The sequence below is a fragment of the Acartia tonsa genome, chromosome 6 (assembly GCF_053477335.1).
Source record: "Acartia tonsa isolate MP-2025a chromosome 6, ASM5347733v1, whole genome shotgun sequence".
Lineage (NCBI taxonomy): Eukaryota > Metazoa > Arthropoda > Copepoda > Calanoida > Acartiidae > Acartia > Acartia tonsa.
The window spans coordinates 25,343,067-25,355,372 of NC_137265.1; the positions used below are offsets into that span (position 1 = coordinate 25,343,067).

Here is a 12,306-nt window from a genome sequence, read left to right on the forward strand (position 1 = left end):
GTGCATTTAGGGGGAGGGTACGGTCGATGATAGTTTGATTTTTTTAGCATAGACCGATTAACCCATTTTAGAAACATACAAAAAATTAAAAAGCATACGGCGTGCCCTGAAAAATTAACAAATATGTTTGATGTCATCAGCGTAAATTAAAGATAAATTTTTCTTGGAAAATTTTTTATAGTCCTTTCATCGTTTAATCAAATTGTATGTTAACCCTTAACGGTCAGGGGGGGGGGGCGTTGAACGCCCCCCCCATCCGGTTTTTTCTATCTCATTTTCTGTGTGTGAAAGAAAAAGAGCCCAAACTGCTTGACTTTTTAAGTATGGGTATGACACATAACTGAGAGTTGAAATTTTTTGAATATCTCCATCCTGGCGGGCACAGGATGCCAGCAAACCTGGCAGGGTCATCCAGGTAAAGAGTAAAAATATTTTTTTGACTAAAACAAAGCATTTTATCATACCAAAATACTAAAAAATCCTCTAGTAGTACATCCTTATATGAAATACAGGTGTTCAAGTCACTTTCAGGTTCCAGGTATGATCCTGCAGGTCCTGATCCTCCAGGTCTCCAGAAATCTTTAAAAGGCTCCTGTGGCCGCAATTTTTGACTTAGAGACTTCAAATTTTAAACTTAAGCTTTTCTTACATGTCTACATAACGTATTAAAATTTCATGAAGATCCGCCGCCGTTTTCCCGCCGACCGCCGACTGCGGCGGCTGGCAGCTGTCAAGTACAGCTGCGGCCGCTGAAATTTATATTTTGATATTTCTAATGTAAAATTTACATAAAAATAAACATTTTCTGGAAAAAAAATTTTCTTTTAGCTTCAAAAATAAGAAAATTACAGCCGTTTGAAATTTTTAAGTAAAAAAAGACCTGAAAACAAAGGTTGTTAAATAAAAGGGTGAAGGAAGCGAAAATTTACTTAGACTTATAAAAGGTCGGAAATTCATTATCAAACAGGGGACTTGCACAAAAAAATTTAGCCCTCTAGCTCTAATAGGAACTGAGATAATAAGGGGGGCGTTGAACGCCCCCCCCCCCCCCCCCCCCGACTGATTAAGGTGCGGCAAGGGGCCCGACTGTAAAGGGTTAATCTCTTATGAAGTTTTATAATCCCATTTTTGATGTGACATATTACAGTATTCTAATATTCTAGTCAGTTTTCCTTATTCGTAATTCTAAAGGCTCGGCAGCCTTAGCTTCCACAAACAAGGCACAGCCACCAAATTACAATTAATCACCCAACTTTTCACCAGTCTCCACAACTATTAGCTTCAGATATCATAAGCCTTAATCAGTCTGAGGCACCTTTAGCCGCAGCCTTATTCAGCCTAAGCCACCAAATTTCAAATCAGCCACCCTAATCCACAAAAGTCTAAGCCACCCTCAGCCTCAGCTTCCTTCAGCCTTAGCCACCCTCAGTTTCACTCAGTCTAAGCCACCTTCCGCATGAATTTAACAAAGCAGTAGTAGTAATCATATTAAAAAAGATTTTAGTTATGTTGCGGTCTTAAGCAGGACTCGAACCAAACATCAACCAAAGACAATTGTCGATAATTTGATGTACATTGTACAACCTTAAATTATGATGGACAAAATCAAAATTATTGTTGGGATAATAATTGTACCACCCAATCAAGATTTATTTAAAGTTTCCAAATGCGCAGAGAGAACGCGCTTATAAAACTTTGTGTACAGTCCAATATCTCCTCCTTCTCTCATCATTAATAATTCAAGATTAACAATATTTCTAAAAATAAAACAATAAAACCAGAGAGAGAGGAAGGACAATGGGTTGTTTAATACACTAGTCCCCAAAGTATTGTAATAACGTTTTCCTATTCGTTGGCTAAACAACGTTGGGGACTTTAGTAAATTTTAATTGGTTGGATAATCAAGTTGAGTGTTCGAACGTTTTAACCACTTATTTTAATCTACAGAATGGGTAATTATGTGTATCATCATTGGGGATGTACATCAATTTATGGGCTTTTGTCTTATCCCTTTAGATCCCTGCAATTAAACACATACCATGATATGATATTTATAGTATAGTGCCATTCAAACTTTAAAAATATATTTATTATTGGTAAAACATAACACGAAATGAAATACTATAATAAAACTACTTGACATTTATATGTAATAAATACATTATTTGGATATCATTTTATCATATAAAATACATTAGCTGTAAAAATTCATTATAATAAATAGAATAAGCTGGGTTTTTAAAAATAATTGGGTTGACAGATATATACACATAAGTCCAAAAATACACCAAATTTTAAAAAAGCCAAGGTCAAATAACAATTAAAAATTAAAGGTAAATTACTATTTGGTCTTAAAAACTGTACAAAATCGAACCCTGAATATGCCTGTCATCAAAAATGGCACTTATCATAAAATTAAAGCTTTTTTTATTTATGGTAAATTTTGGGCAGTTTATATTACAATAACGATAACAAAGTAAAGTAATATACTTTAAGGAACATTTAAAAAATTGAAGTCATGACGAATATTAAATATTACTATTTGTTAATTAACCCATTTAAATTTTCTACCCCTCAGGTTTGATATAACTTGTGGGAATCTTTTACCATCTTAACCAATCCTAGTATGATTTAAGTAGAAAAATGATAAAAAAAAATGTGCAAAAAATCTACATTAAACAAGTGGAAATTTAAAATTTATATCATTGAGGGGGTTTTACAACCTTCGATTTACAATTCTTCTTTTCTTACTGGGGGTGGGGCTGGAGCGTAGGCCTCCCTATTGCAATTCCAGTACACTGGCATAGACTGCCAAAAACTCATACGTCTGGGAAAAAATGATTCATTATTATACAGTTTAAATTCTAATCAATAGCTAATAGACCAGATTCTATGAAACTTATAAGACTAGAATATGATTTAGGCTCGGTATTCGACGTCATACACTTTCCTTTAAAAATGTAAGGCCAAGGAAAACCTATATGACGTCAATCGGCATAGTTCGGCCAAAGGTTAAAACATATGTCCATTTTTTTGTGAACACTATTAGCTCCTTCTTGTATTATGCACATATAGAAATTAGTTAAACATCCCCACCGAATAAAAACAAAAGACAATAATATAATATAGGTAAGTATTACCAGCGCTGCTAAATAAAATCTAAATTATCTGACCTGTGATTAGGCAGTCCTTGATCCATCTCAATAACATTTCCAATGTCCAGGTGAGAGATATTAGCAGGATTCACAGGGTCCCATACAAATGGGGGCAATTCTTCGCCCATATTGATCTCCGGTTTTCCAGTTCTAAAAAACGTGGAGGTTATAAAATTTTTCATGGGAGTTGGAGTTGGTTTTAACCCTCTTCCTGTGTCGAATATCAGCAAAAGGATGTACAGGGGCACCATACAAAAGGTGGTGAATCTACGCCCCAAATTATCTCTAGTTTTTCAGCTGTTTACAAATGTTGATATTATTAACTGTATGAGCAAGTTTTTCGGGTTTTTACCCCTCAAATGGCAGGTAGCAGCGGTATGCCTTCGAAACCGATTATTATCAGGCATACTGAAAAATTATGAATAGCATCGTATTTAATACAATTTTCCACTAATATTAAAATAAAAATCATAAATCAATACCAATTGTGTTAGCCCGGGACTTCGGCCCCTCGGGGTTAACAAAACTAGTTTTAATCATTTTGATATCCGCGGAAAGTTGTCTATGATACGATGTAATAACTAAATATTACAGTTCTTTAAAATACCTAGATAAGAACTGTTTTGCTCAGAAATATATTAATTAAACTAAATTTTTAATTTTTCTGCTTTTTTATAGAAATTGAATTGTAACTCATTGAATTTAATTCTATGGAAAAAAAGAAAGAAAAATAATCATCATCAAAATAAATTTTATTTATCATTTTACTTAATTTTTCTTGACATAGAAACTTTTTTCAAGTGTAATTTGAATTTTCTAGAGGCACATTTACGGTCATATAATAGAAATAATATATATATATATATATATAGATGGTCCGTCTGACCCAAAAAATTAGTCAAACTTATACACGATTCATTATAATAATACCAGCGACGAAACCGACGCTATTCTGAGAAATTCGACCATTCATAGCTGACTTTTCATAATGTTTAGACATAAGCTTCACATTAAAAAGCGGAGAAATTATACATCATATAATTTAACCTAACGAAGCTTCATCCTAAGTTATGCGATAATTTATAGCTGACTCATTATGCGAATGAAAAGAAAAAATTATTGAAATGTGTACATATCCTAACCAATTATATGACCGGGTTGTTCCTCCACTGTTTTCTTATAAACTGATTTAGAGAGCGCGTCTCTAGATAATCTCTTTTAGTCAGACAATCATTCAGTCAGTCGTACGTACGTAAATATAATCGTACAATAGAAATGATACTTACGTGGCAAAAGCTGAAACTAGCTTGATGAATCTTGAAGAAAATATCAAATCTTCAGGGTTCAAAGGACGGAATAGACCTGTTTTAAGGATTTTAAACTTATTTTAAACCTATTTAATATATTTATATGAAACAGTTGATAACAACACAGAGCGGAACATTTAAAGTAGGTCTCGGGGCTTTGTATTTAAGCTATTACATAAATCAAATACTTCCTTGCTTTAACTTTGTCTGGAAGTCCTAACAGCGAAGCCTATAAAAAAAATGACGTCATACAATACAAATGACCAATGGTAAGCTAATACACAGACTAAATTACCAATGGCAGGCCAGTATACATTTTAATTGGCAAGGGGTAGGCAAGTATGACGTCATTTTTTATAGGCATTGTAAAAAGCATCATTATTTAAACTATTTTCAAATTAAACATACTTGGCAAACCCTTTCAAATTGTTGCTTAATTCGATGTTTAAAATCCTTTCCTGTCATAATTGGGAATAGATACATAAGATCATCACTATTACTCACCCCGTAGGGACTTGAACCTGTATACACAAATATAATCATGAAAATATTATTTTAATTATAATGATCTCTGAAAAATCTACTAATTCTTAACATACCATCTCCCATATTAGATTTATCCACTTTCAGAAGAAAAAAAATGTTTCCAATTAACTATTTATTATTTTAGGTTTTCTACCGTTATCGCCGTTTTTAACGGTAAATACAGTTTCAAGGAAGGTAAAATTGATTTTAATACTTTTATTCTCGATCAACTTTGCTTTATACTTTGTTTTAATATCTCTTATGGTCACCGAGATGGCACGGGGGTTAAATAATTAACCCCCCCCCCCCCCCACAAACACACACAAACACATCCCTTGAAGTATGGATTTTCAGGAGGTCCCCTAAAATAGGGTAAATATCTATGATTATAGTTTCCTTGAGCATTGGCAGCAGCGCTATCAGTCAACTCCGGGGGATAGTGGTTCGGCTTCAACTGGGTCATAGAAAACTGACCCCTGAAAAATATGATTTTAGTTAAATTAATAACCACGAAATTAAACGATCTAAAAGCCTTTTTGAAAATTCGGAAGGATAAAAATCAATATGAGTTGCAGTTTCTTAAAGCTACAAAAATGACTGAATTGTTATACAAGAGCTTACCTTAATCAGAATTCAATATAAACATATATTATATTAAATTAATGTCAAGCATTTTATCAAAACTTTTAAAACTTATTTTGTTTATCATGCAAAATGGAACAACTTAGTTCAAGTACCATAAAGTAAAAGGGTAAGATCCTATCAATAAAAATTAGTCACCAACTAATGTATCCCTTTAAGTTTATCAAACTAAATTATGCTTCTTTAAAAATTTAAATCCCATTACAACCCCAAAATAGGTTCGACTTCCGAATGGGATAGGCAACTTCGAGTATTGTTGGTTTTGTGACATCGCCTCTTAAGGGGCGTTTCGTCGTATATTCACAGTAGCTTTTGATAGGTTATTTTATTTTAGGTTAGGATAAAACATCTAAGAAAATATGATTCAAGTTCCTAAATAGATTTTTATCGATGGTTCAATGTGCAATTTAAGAGATTTTACTTTAATATTATGTAATAACCTTTTCATAATTTGATTGAGAAAAGGTGAAAAAATACATCAAATTGGTATTTTTATTTTTTATTTAGAACAAACTGTTTCATTAAAAAAAATTATTTTAAAAAAAATATCTACGACATCTATATATTTATTAGCAACAGAGAAAATAACACTTTTCTCTTAGAAATTGGCCATCCATTTTAAATCTTTAGAGTGGACAAGAATTATGTAAAAAAAATCAGTTATCTATCTTTAATATCAACAAAGAAATCACATTCTATCATAGAATAACAAACTACAGCAAAATTGGCAGATATTTTAATTTATATGGTAACTTAGACATGGGCGTCCAAGCTTTTTTTTTGGGGGGGGATAAACATTTTTTAAGGGGGGGGGGGGGTAAAATGGCGCGCCAAGCGCGCTGCAAATTTTTTTTACCCCCCCCCAAAAATTTTTACCCCGGGGGTAACATTTACTTGAGGGGGGGGGGATTATCCCTCCTGAAATCTGTTAGCAGGGGTAAATTTAGTTTAATTAATTTAGGGGTAATTTAAACTTTTTAAATATACAGTATTAAAAATGCGCGCGAAGCGCGCAAAAATTTTTTTTATTAGAGATTTTTTTTATATTGGGGGGGGTATTTACCCCCCCAAATTGTTTTTTGGGGGGGGGTAAATACCCCCTCCTAAATGGGGGGAGGGGGGGTTAAATGAAAAAAAAATTTTTTTTGGGGGGGTAATCGCCCCATTACCCCCCCCCCCCTTGGACGTCAATGAGCTTAGATACTAAAATCAAATTACTAGACCTGTATCCGAAATGGTAGACATAAACAGGTGCACGGCTTTTCATTGCATGGATCTAAATAAAAAGAAAATAAATGTTAAACGCTTTGCGAAAGTCAATGTAATGCATTTCTATAATTAGGGTCGTTCCGTCCTTTATGGATAACTCTTTCTTTGATTCAGACATTTTAGAATTGTCCTATCGATTTTAAATCTTGCATGACCTTATCTGTAATAGTTAGGTACGCAGAAAGCGTAGCAACTCTATTTTCGTTATCAAAAAGTCCATTTGTTCATGCATCTCTATAATCTGAATCCTAAATTGTATGTCCTTTAACAATATTTTGTATTTTACATTAAATTTTGTGTAGATTTGTACATAAAGGGTGTTTAAAAAAACAACCGCTTCACTTTTTTCAATATAAACCTTACAGTTTTTGTCCAAAACAAATAAAAAATAATACAATTCATGCCCAAGCAATGACAATAATAAAACAATATTGAATTTTAAATCTACTCACCCTACCAGAGCACTACAGCTCGAAACCTAGCCCTTGCAGAGAAATTTGCCCTACGCCGAAAGTGCATATTTTATAATAGTATTAAGACCAAATTTGTCTCTTTAAAAAAAGAACAAACCGTCATAAGTACTTGAAATCTTGTAGATAGACCCCATAATGTTTGGGGTTTTTGATGGTGCATGTAAAGACCTTTCTTTAGACACCTTAACAAGGTTTCTAACATAATCCTAGCCAATTTGGCATCAAAAAGAAAGACCTGACAAACATCAAGAACTAGATTTAAACAGAGCCGCCATGCCTCAATGTTGGATGGGTCTGTCTTTTTTATCCCAAATTGGCTAGGATTGAGGTAGAAACCTGTTTAAGGTGTCTAAAGAAAGGTTTTTACATGCCCCATCAAAAACTCTAAACATTATGGGGTCTATCTCCAAGATTTGAAGTACTTATGGTGGTTCAAATTGTGAGCGATTGGTTTTTTTTAAACACCCTTTATTTTATTCTTAATAAGTTATGACACTCTATAAGTGTTCATTTGTCTTACCGTTTCAGAGCTTCGCTTTTGTGGATGTTGCCATCTTTTTTTTAGAAAAATTAATGGGTGTTCTGTTAATTACCTTTCCAGTGGTATCAATAGGATGAGCATAGCTGCTGTCAGAGATTGCATCAATAAGCTGGGAGGCTGTGGACATGCTTAGTTCTTGGTCAGCAAGGTAAAAATCTTTCACCTAAAAAATTGTACATATTACGTAAAGTAGTAACTTGGTAAGGTTTTATTTGTCTGAAGCTAAAAATCTTGATAATTGCTGGTCCGAATTAGTTGTACTCTTCAGAAAGCTTCATAGATATCTTGAGATGATTTATAGTTGTTTTCCTGACCTTCCCTAGAGAAAAGGGGTGATGCAAGATTTTGGTATGTTATTTCATTTGGTAGTTATATAATAGATGAAAACGATTAGTGTTGAATATAAAGCCAATGAAAAATAAGAAAACAATGCAGGGGGGGGGGGCGGGGGGGGGGTATCTCCAATGACGATTCCATTTATAGTTTCAGCGGTATGCGAGATCATTCAATATATAAAGACAGATATACACATCATGTTAATTTTATATTTAAGACTAGCTGCTACGCCACTATAGGCTTCTAGTGACACTTGAGGAGGGGGTAGTTGAATTACATTACCCGATTTTACCTCTTGAGGAAAAACCGCTAGTAAGGATATAAAGTAAGATTTATTTTCCGGCTTTATGATAAAGTATTACTTTTAGTTTTAAACTAAAAATAACACCATCAACCAAAAAATCCAATAAAATAGAATTTCCATTTAATCTAAATTAATCAAAAGAGCTTTTTTTGCCCATTTAGATAAATCTATCTGTTATTTAGAAGAACTTAATTCAATATCTCGTAACCTGAAAGGAATGATTGCAATTTTTTGTGTCAGGTTTAGACTTCCAGCTGATTTTTAAAATTGTAAAGGTTGATTCTCTGAGAATTACAGGCGGGTGCCTAGCCCTGGTAAAACTAACTATCTATTTTGATATTTAAGGATGAAACTTGTCTTGGAATGTTGTTGGATCATCTAATCATTAGAAATTTTACCATGGCTGACATCTCAACTGTCAATTCGGTAAAAAGCTATTTCTGGAAAAACCATAGATGTGTTCCAAAATGAAACAGGTAAAACGTTGAAAAATTTTTAGGGTTTCCTGGGTTTTAATCGGGGAGGAGGCTGTTTATTACTCTAGTTTCCAAAAGTTTTAAAAAACATTTTCTTATGAGTTTACATAACAACGTTGGAGGCTTCTATTGAATTTTGATTGGTTTATTTATTAAGTTGAGTGTCCAAACGTTTCAACCACTAGTTCATTGCAATCTACAGAAAGTGTAATTTTATGTATGATTATTGGGGATATACATTATACGTACATTACTTTATCAGCCATTGTCTTATCTCTTTAGATCCCTGGCTTTTATTTTTAAATGTGCGTCAATCTGAAAATTAAATAACTTAAAATAAATACTTGCCGAAAGCCTTTCATTTCATTTCTAAAAATAAGATTAATTCGTAGCACTGATACTCTATAATCAGGTTTCGAGAATTTTTTGCGTTTTTAAAAGTTTATAATTTTTAATTCTGAAAGTAAACCAACTAAAGATTTCAGAAGAAAAAAAAATAAAATCTGATTTCTATAAAAATAATAAATTATAAAATCTTATTCGTTATTGAGAATGATATTTCAAATAATTAATAATCTAATAAATTATAAAATAAATAAAATTAATTACAGATTTAATTTAAGAAAAGTAGAGATTTGAAATTAATCTATAATCTTAAATAATTGAAAGTAATTTTAATAGTAAAAAACCTGCGGCATTGGAGTAAATAATGCCTGCTTTCTCTACAGAGGTGTCTGGTTCGAGTCTGGACCCAACTGCGTCTTAGTAAGGACGTTAAAAATGGAAACCACTGCTTCCCTGTCTGGAACGTGACACTAATATTGAGAATAAGGGGATCCATTGGCCCGTAAACGGGCTTAACTATTTAAGATCCCTGACTCCATCCCGACAGAAATGTCCACAAAAAAAGATAATATTTACCTTTTTAGCCATTATTTTAGGGGCCTCGGATTGTCCGTCATGAAATCCAAACATTAGGGGACCTAGAAGAAAATTATATATAAATCTTTACATTTACTGAATATGTTATAAACCTCAAATGGCAAAATTGACATTTATATGAAACAAAAAGGAAGAAAATTTATGGGAAAGCGTGCACAGTGATGAAAGTTTTGAAATTAGGATAATACATTCTCTCATTTTTGCGGATTAGAGATAATGTCCAAACTTAGAAGAAAAAAAACACAGAATAAGGATTATGTTTATATAACCGTAATTTAGATTAAAAGTGAAATCACATAAAGCTTTCCGGTTCTTATCTAGGTCCATACATTTATATAACAAAAGTTTTAATTTAATAGTTAAAATCATGGTCTATTGAAAGTGAAAAAGGAGTTAAGTTTACTTGTTTTAAAATCTCTCATATTGATAGTAAACAGTTCATACCCTCCCCCGCTCAAGGGGGATGATACCCAAAGTTTTGAAAAATAATAGGAGGTAGTGGGTGAATGATGCGTGGTTGTGACTTTTGGGGACGCATCGATAATTGCACTATCACTACCTTCCCATGATTTATAATTTGTAATAAACTTCTTAACCTAACCTAGAGGAAAAACCACAAATACAACTTTCTATAAATTTATAATTAAGGGGCTGGAAAGAGTTATGTATGACAAGTCCACTTTGATGACAAAAGATAATTTTCCAACTTACCAAGTGTTTCAAACTTTTCCTGGAATTCGTTGACACCCGCAGGATCTGAGAAGAATGTTGAACCTCTCAGAGATCCTTCATCATCGGTTACTCCTAAAATAAATAAGTGCTTAGACCATGTGTAGTTGCATAAAGTGCTAGTTACATAAAAAGATATAAAGATGGGGTCCCTTAAAGTGCTTAGTCGGCCACAAAACCCCCCTTTAATCCCAATAAATTGAAATAAAGGCGGGTAGTTTTTCTTGTATTATACTTTAAGTCAATTTATGTTAAGCTAAATTGTAAACAGGGTAGCTCAGCAGAGTAAGCGCACCACAGGTCTTTCAGGGTTAGGCCCTCGAACGGGTTAGGCATGAAAGAAAAACCAATCCCACCCCCCTCCCTCATGTCAGTTTGTTTTAAAAAAAAGGTAGGGATTCCTTTGCTCGTTAAACACTTTTAGGAAAAAAGTACCAATAAAAGGGATTTTCTGCTCCCCTTTCAAGGACCTAACTGTTATTGGGCACATCTCTTTTTATATGGACAAAATAGTAATCGTATTTCTGAAACTATTAAACTGGTTTAAACCTGCTAAACTAATTTAGGTTAAAAGTTTTGTATATTTTTCTTTTCTAGGATATGTACATATGACATGTTTTCAGTAAATTTATAAAGAAAAAACGGTTCTGTCCTTCAAAGATTTTAGTAAGCACAGGAATCCCCCAACCTTATTCTTACATTAATTTTAAAATAATGGGGGAGGGAGCAGGGACGTCCAAGAAGGGGGGATAAAGGTGTTTACCCTCCCCACCCAAAAAAAGCTATGGACGTCCTTGTCTTTGTGACATAAAGATTACCCCAAACCCCCAAGAGATTTTTTAATCCCCACCAAAAAAATATGGACGTCTTTGGGAGGGAGTAGTTTTATTTTCCTTTATGCCTAACCCTTCGGGGATATCCACGAGCATTACTGCCAATCCTTCAATTTGTTCAAAGTAAAGAGATGAGGTTTTGTGTGCTCTAGTAAGCACTTAAAGGGGAAACCAATAAAAATGTATAGAAAATAATACAGATACATAAACAATAACAATTTTGAACACAGTTGTATAAGAATATTTAATTATTATAGAGAATATAAACCTATTGTTCAAATATTTACACGAGACATAAATAAGAATTAGATACGTTTTGTATTAATGAGAACACCGTATTAGTGTCTTAGAAATTATCAGTGTGACGTAAAAATAATAGGATGTTTCGATAGTATGAAGATTTTAAGAATTGTTAATATAGCTCCGAAATTAAGATTTTTTTTGCTTTTAAAAAATATAAAAAAATATTTAATATTTATTGTATAATATTTTTGCTTACTTTTTATTTAACAAAATCAACGTTTTTTGCATAAAAATTTTTATTATAATATCTTTAAAATTGAAGGTTAGTTGAAACAGCTGATTAATGTTTTGATTTTTGAATCCGGGGATTTGGCAAGAAAAACAGACCATTTTTGTTATACATTTTAAAGCAAAGCTTTTCTATAATTAGGGTCGGTCCGTGATGGATTGCTTTTTTCGTTGATTTAGGCATGTTAGATTTTTATATCGACTTCAAATTTTGCATGTTGGTCCTTGTATAAGTTAGGTACA

The 12,306-nt window shown here is 32.9% G+C and overlaps 1 protein-coding gene across 1 annotated transcript in view; it reads right to left on the reverse strand.

Moving 5' to 3' along the window:
- Nucleotides 1-2,067: 2,067 nt before the first annotated feature.
- LOC145322218 (venom carboxylesterase-6-like) overlaps nucleotides 2,068-12,306 on the reverse strand; it is a 46,613-nt gene continuing 36,374 nt past the window's right edge. Inside the window, exons 14-22 of the mRNA XM_080164074.1 lie at nucleotides 10,682-10,774; nucleotides 9,950-10,011; nucleotides 7,965-8,075; nucleotides 6,853-6,905; nucleotides 5,383-5,463; nucleotides 4,920-4,982; nucleotides 4,442-4,516; nucleotides 3,174-3,305; nucleotides 2,068-2,827 (exon numbers count right to left, since the gene is read on the reverse strand). Of these exons, the coding sequence (XP_080020200.1) occupies nucleotides 2,731-2,827; nucleotides 3,174-3,305; nucleotides 4,442-4,516; nucleotides 4,920-4,982; nucleotides 5,383-5,463; nucleotides 6,853-6,905; nucleotides 7,965-8,075; nucleotides 9,950-10,011; nucleotides 10,682-10,774 (767 nt within the window). The 3' untranslated portion in view covers nucleotides 2,068-2,730. The remainder of the gene's footprint in view (nucleotides 2,828-3,173; nucleotides 3,306-4,441; nucleotides 4,517-4,919; nucleotides 4,983-5,382; nucleotides 5,464-6,852; nucleotides 6,906-7,964; nucleotides 8,076-9,949; nucleotides 10,012-10,681; nucleotides 10,775-12,306) is intronic.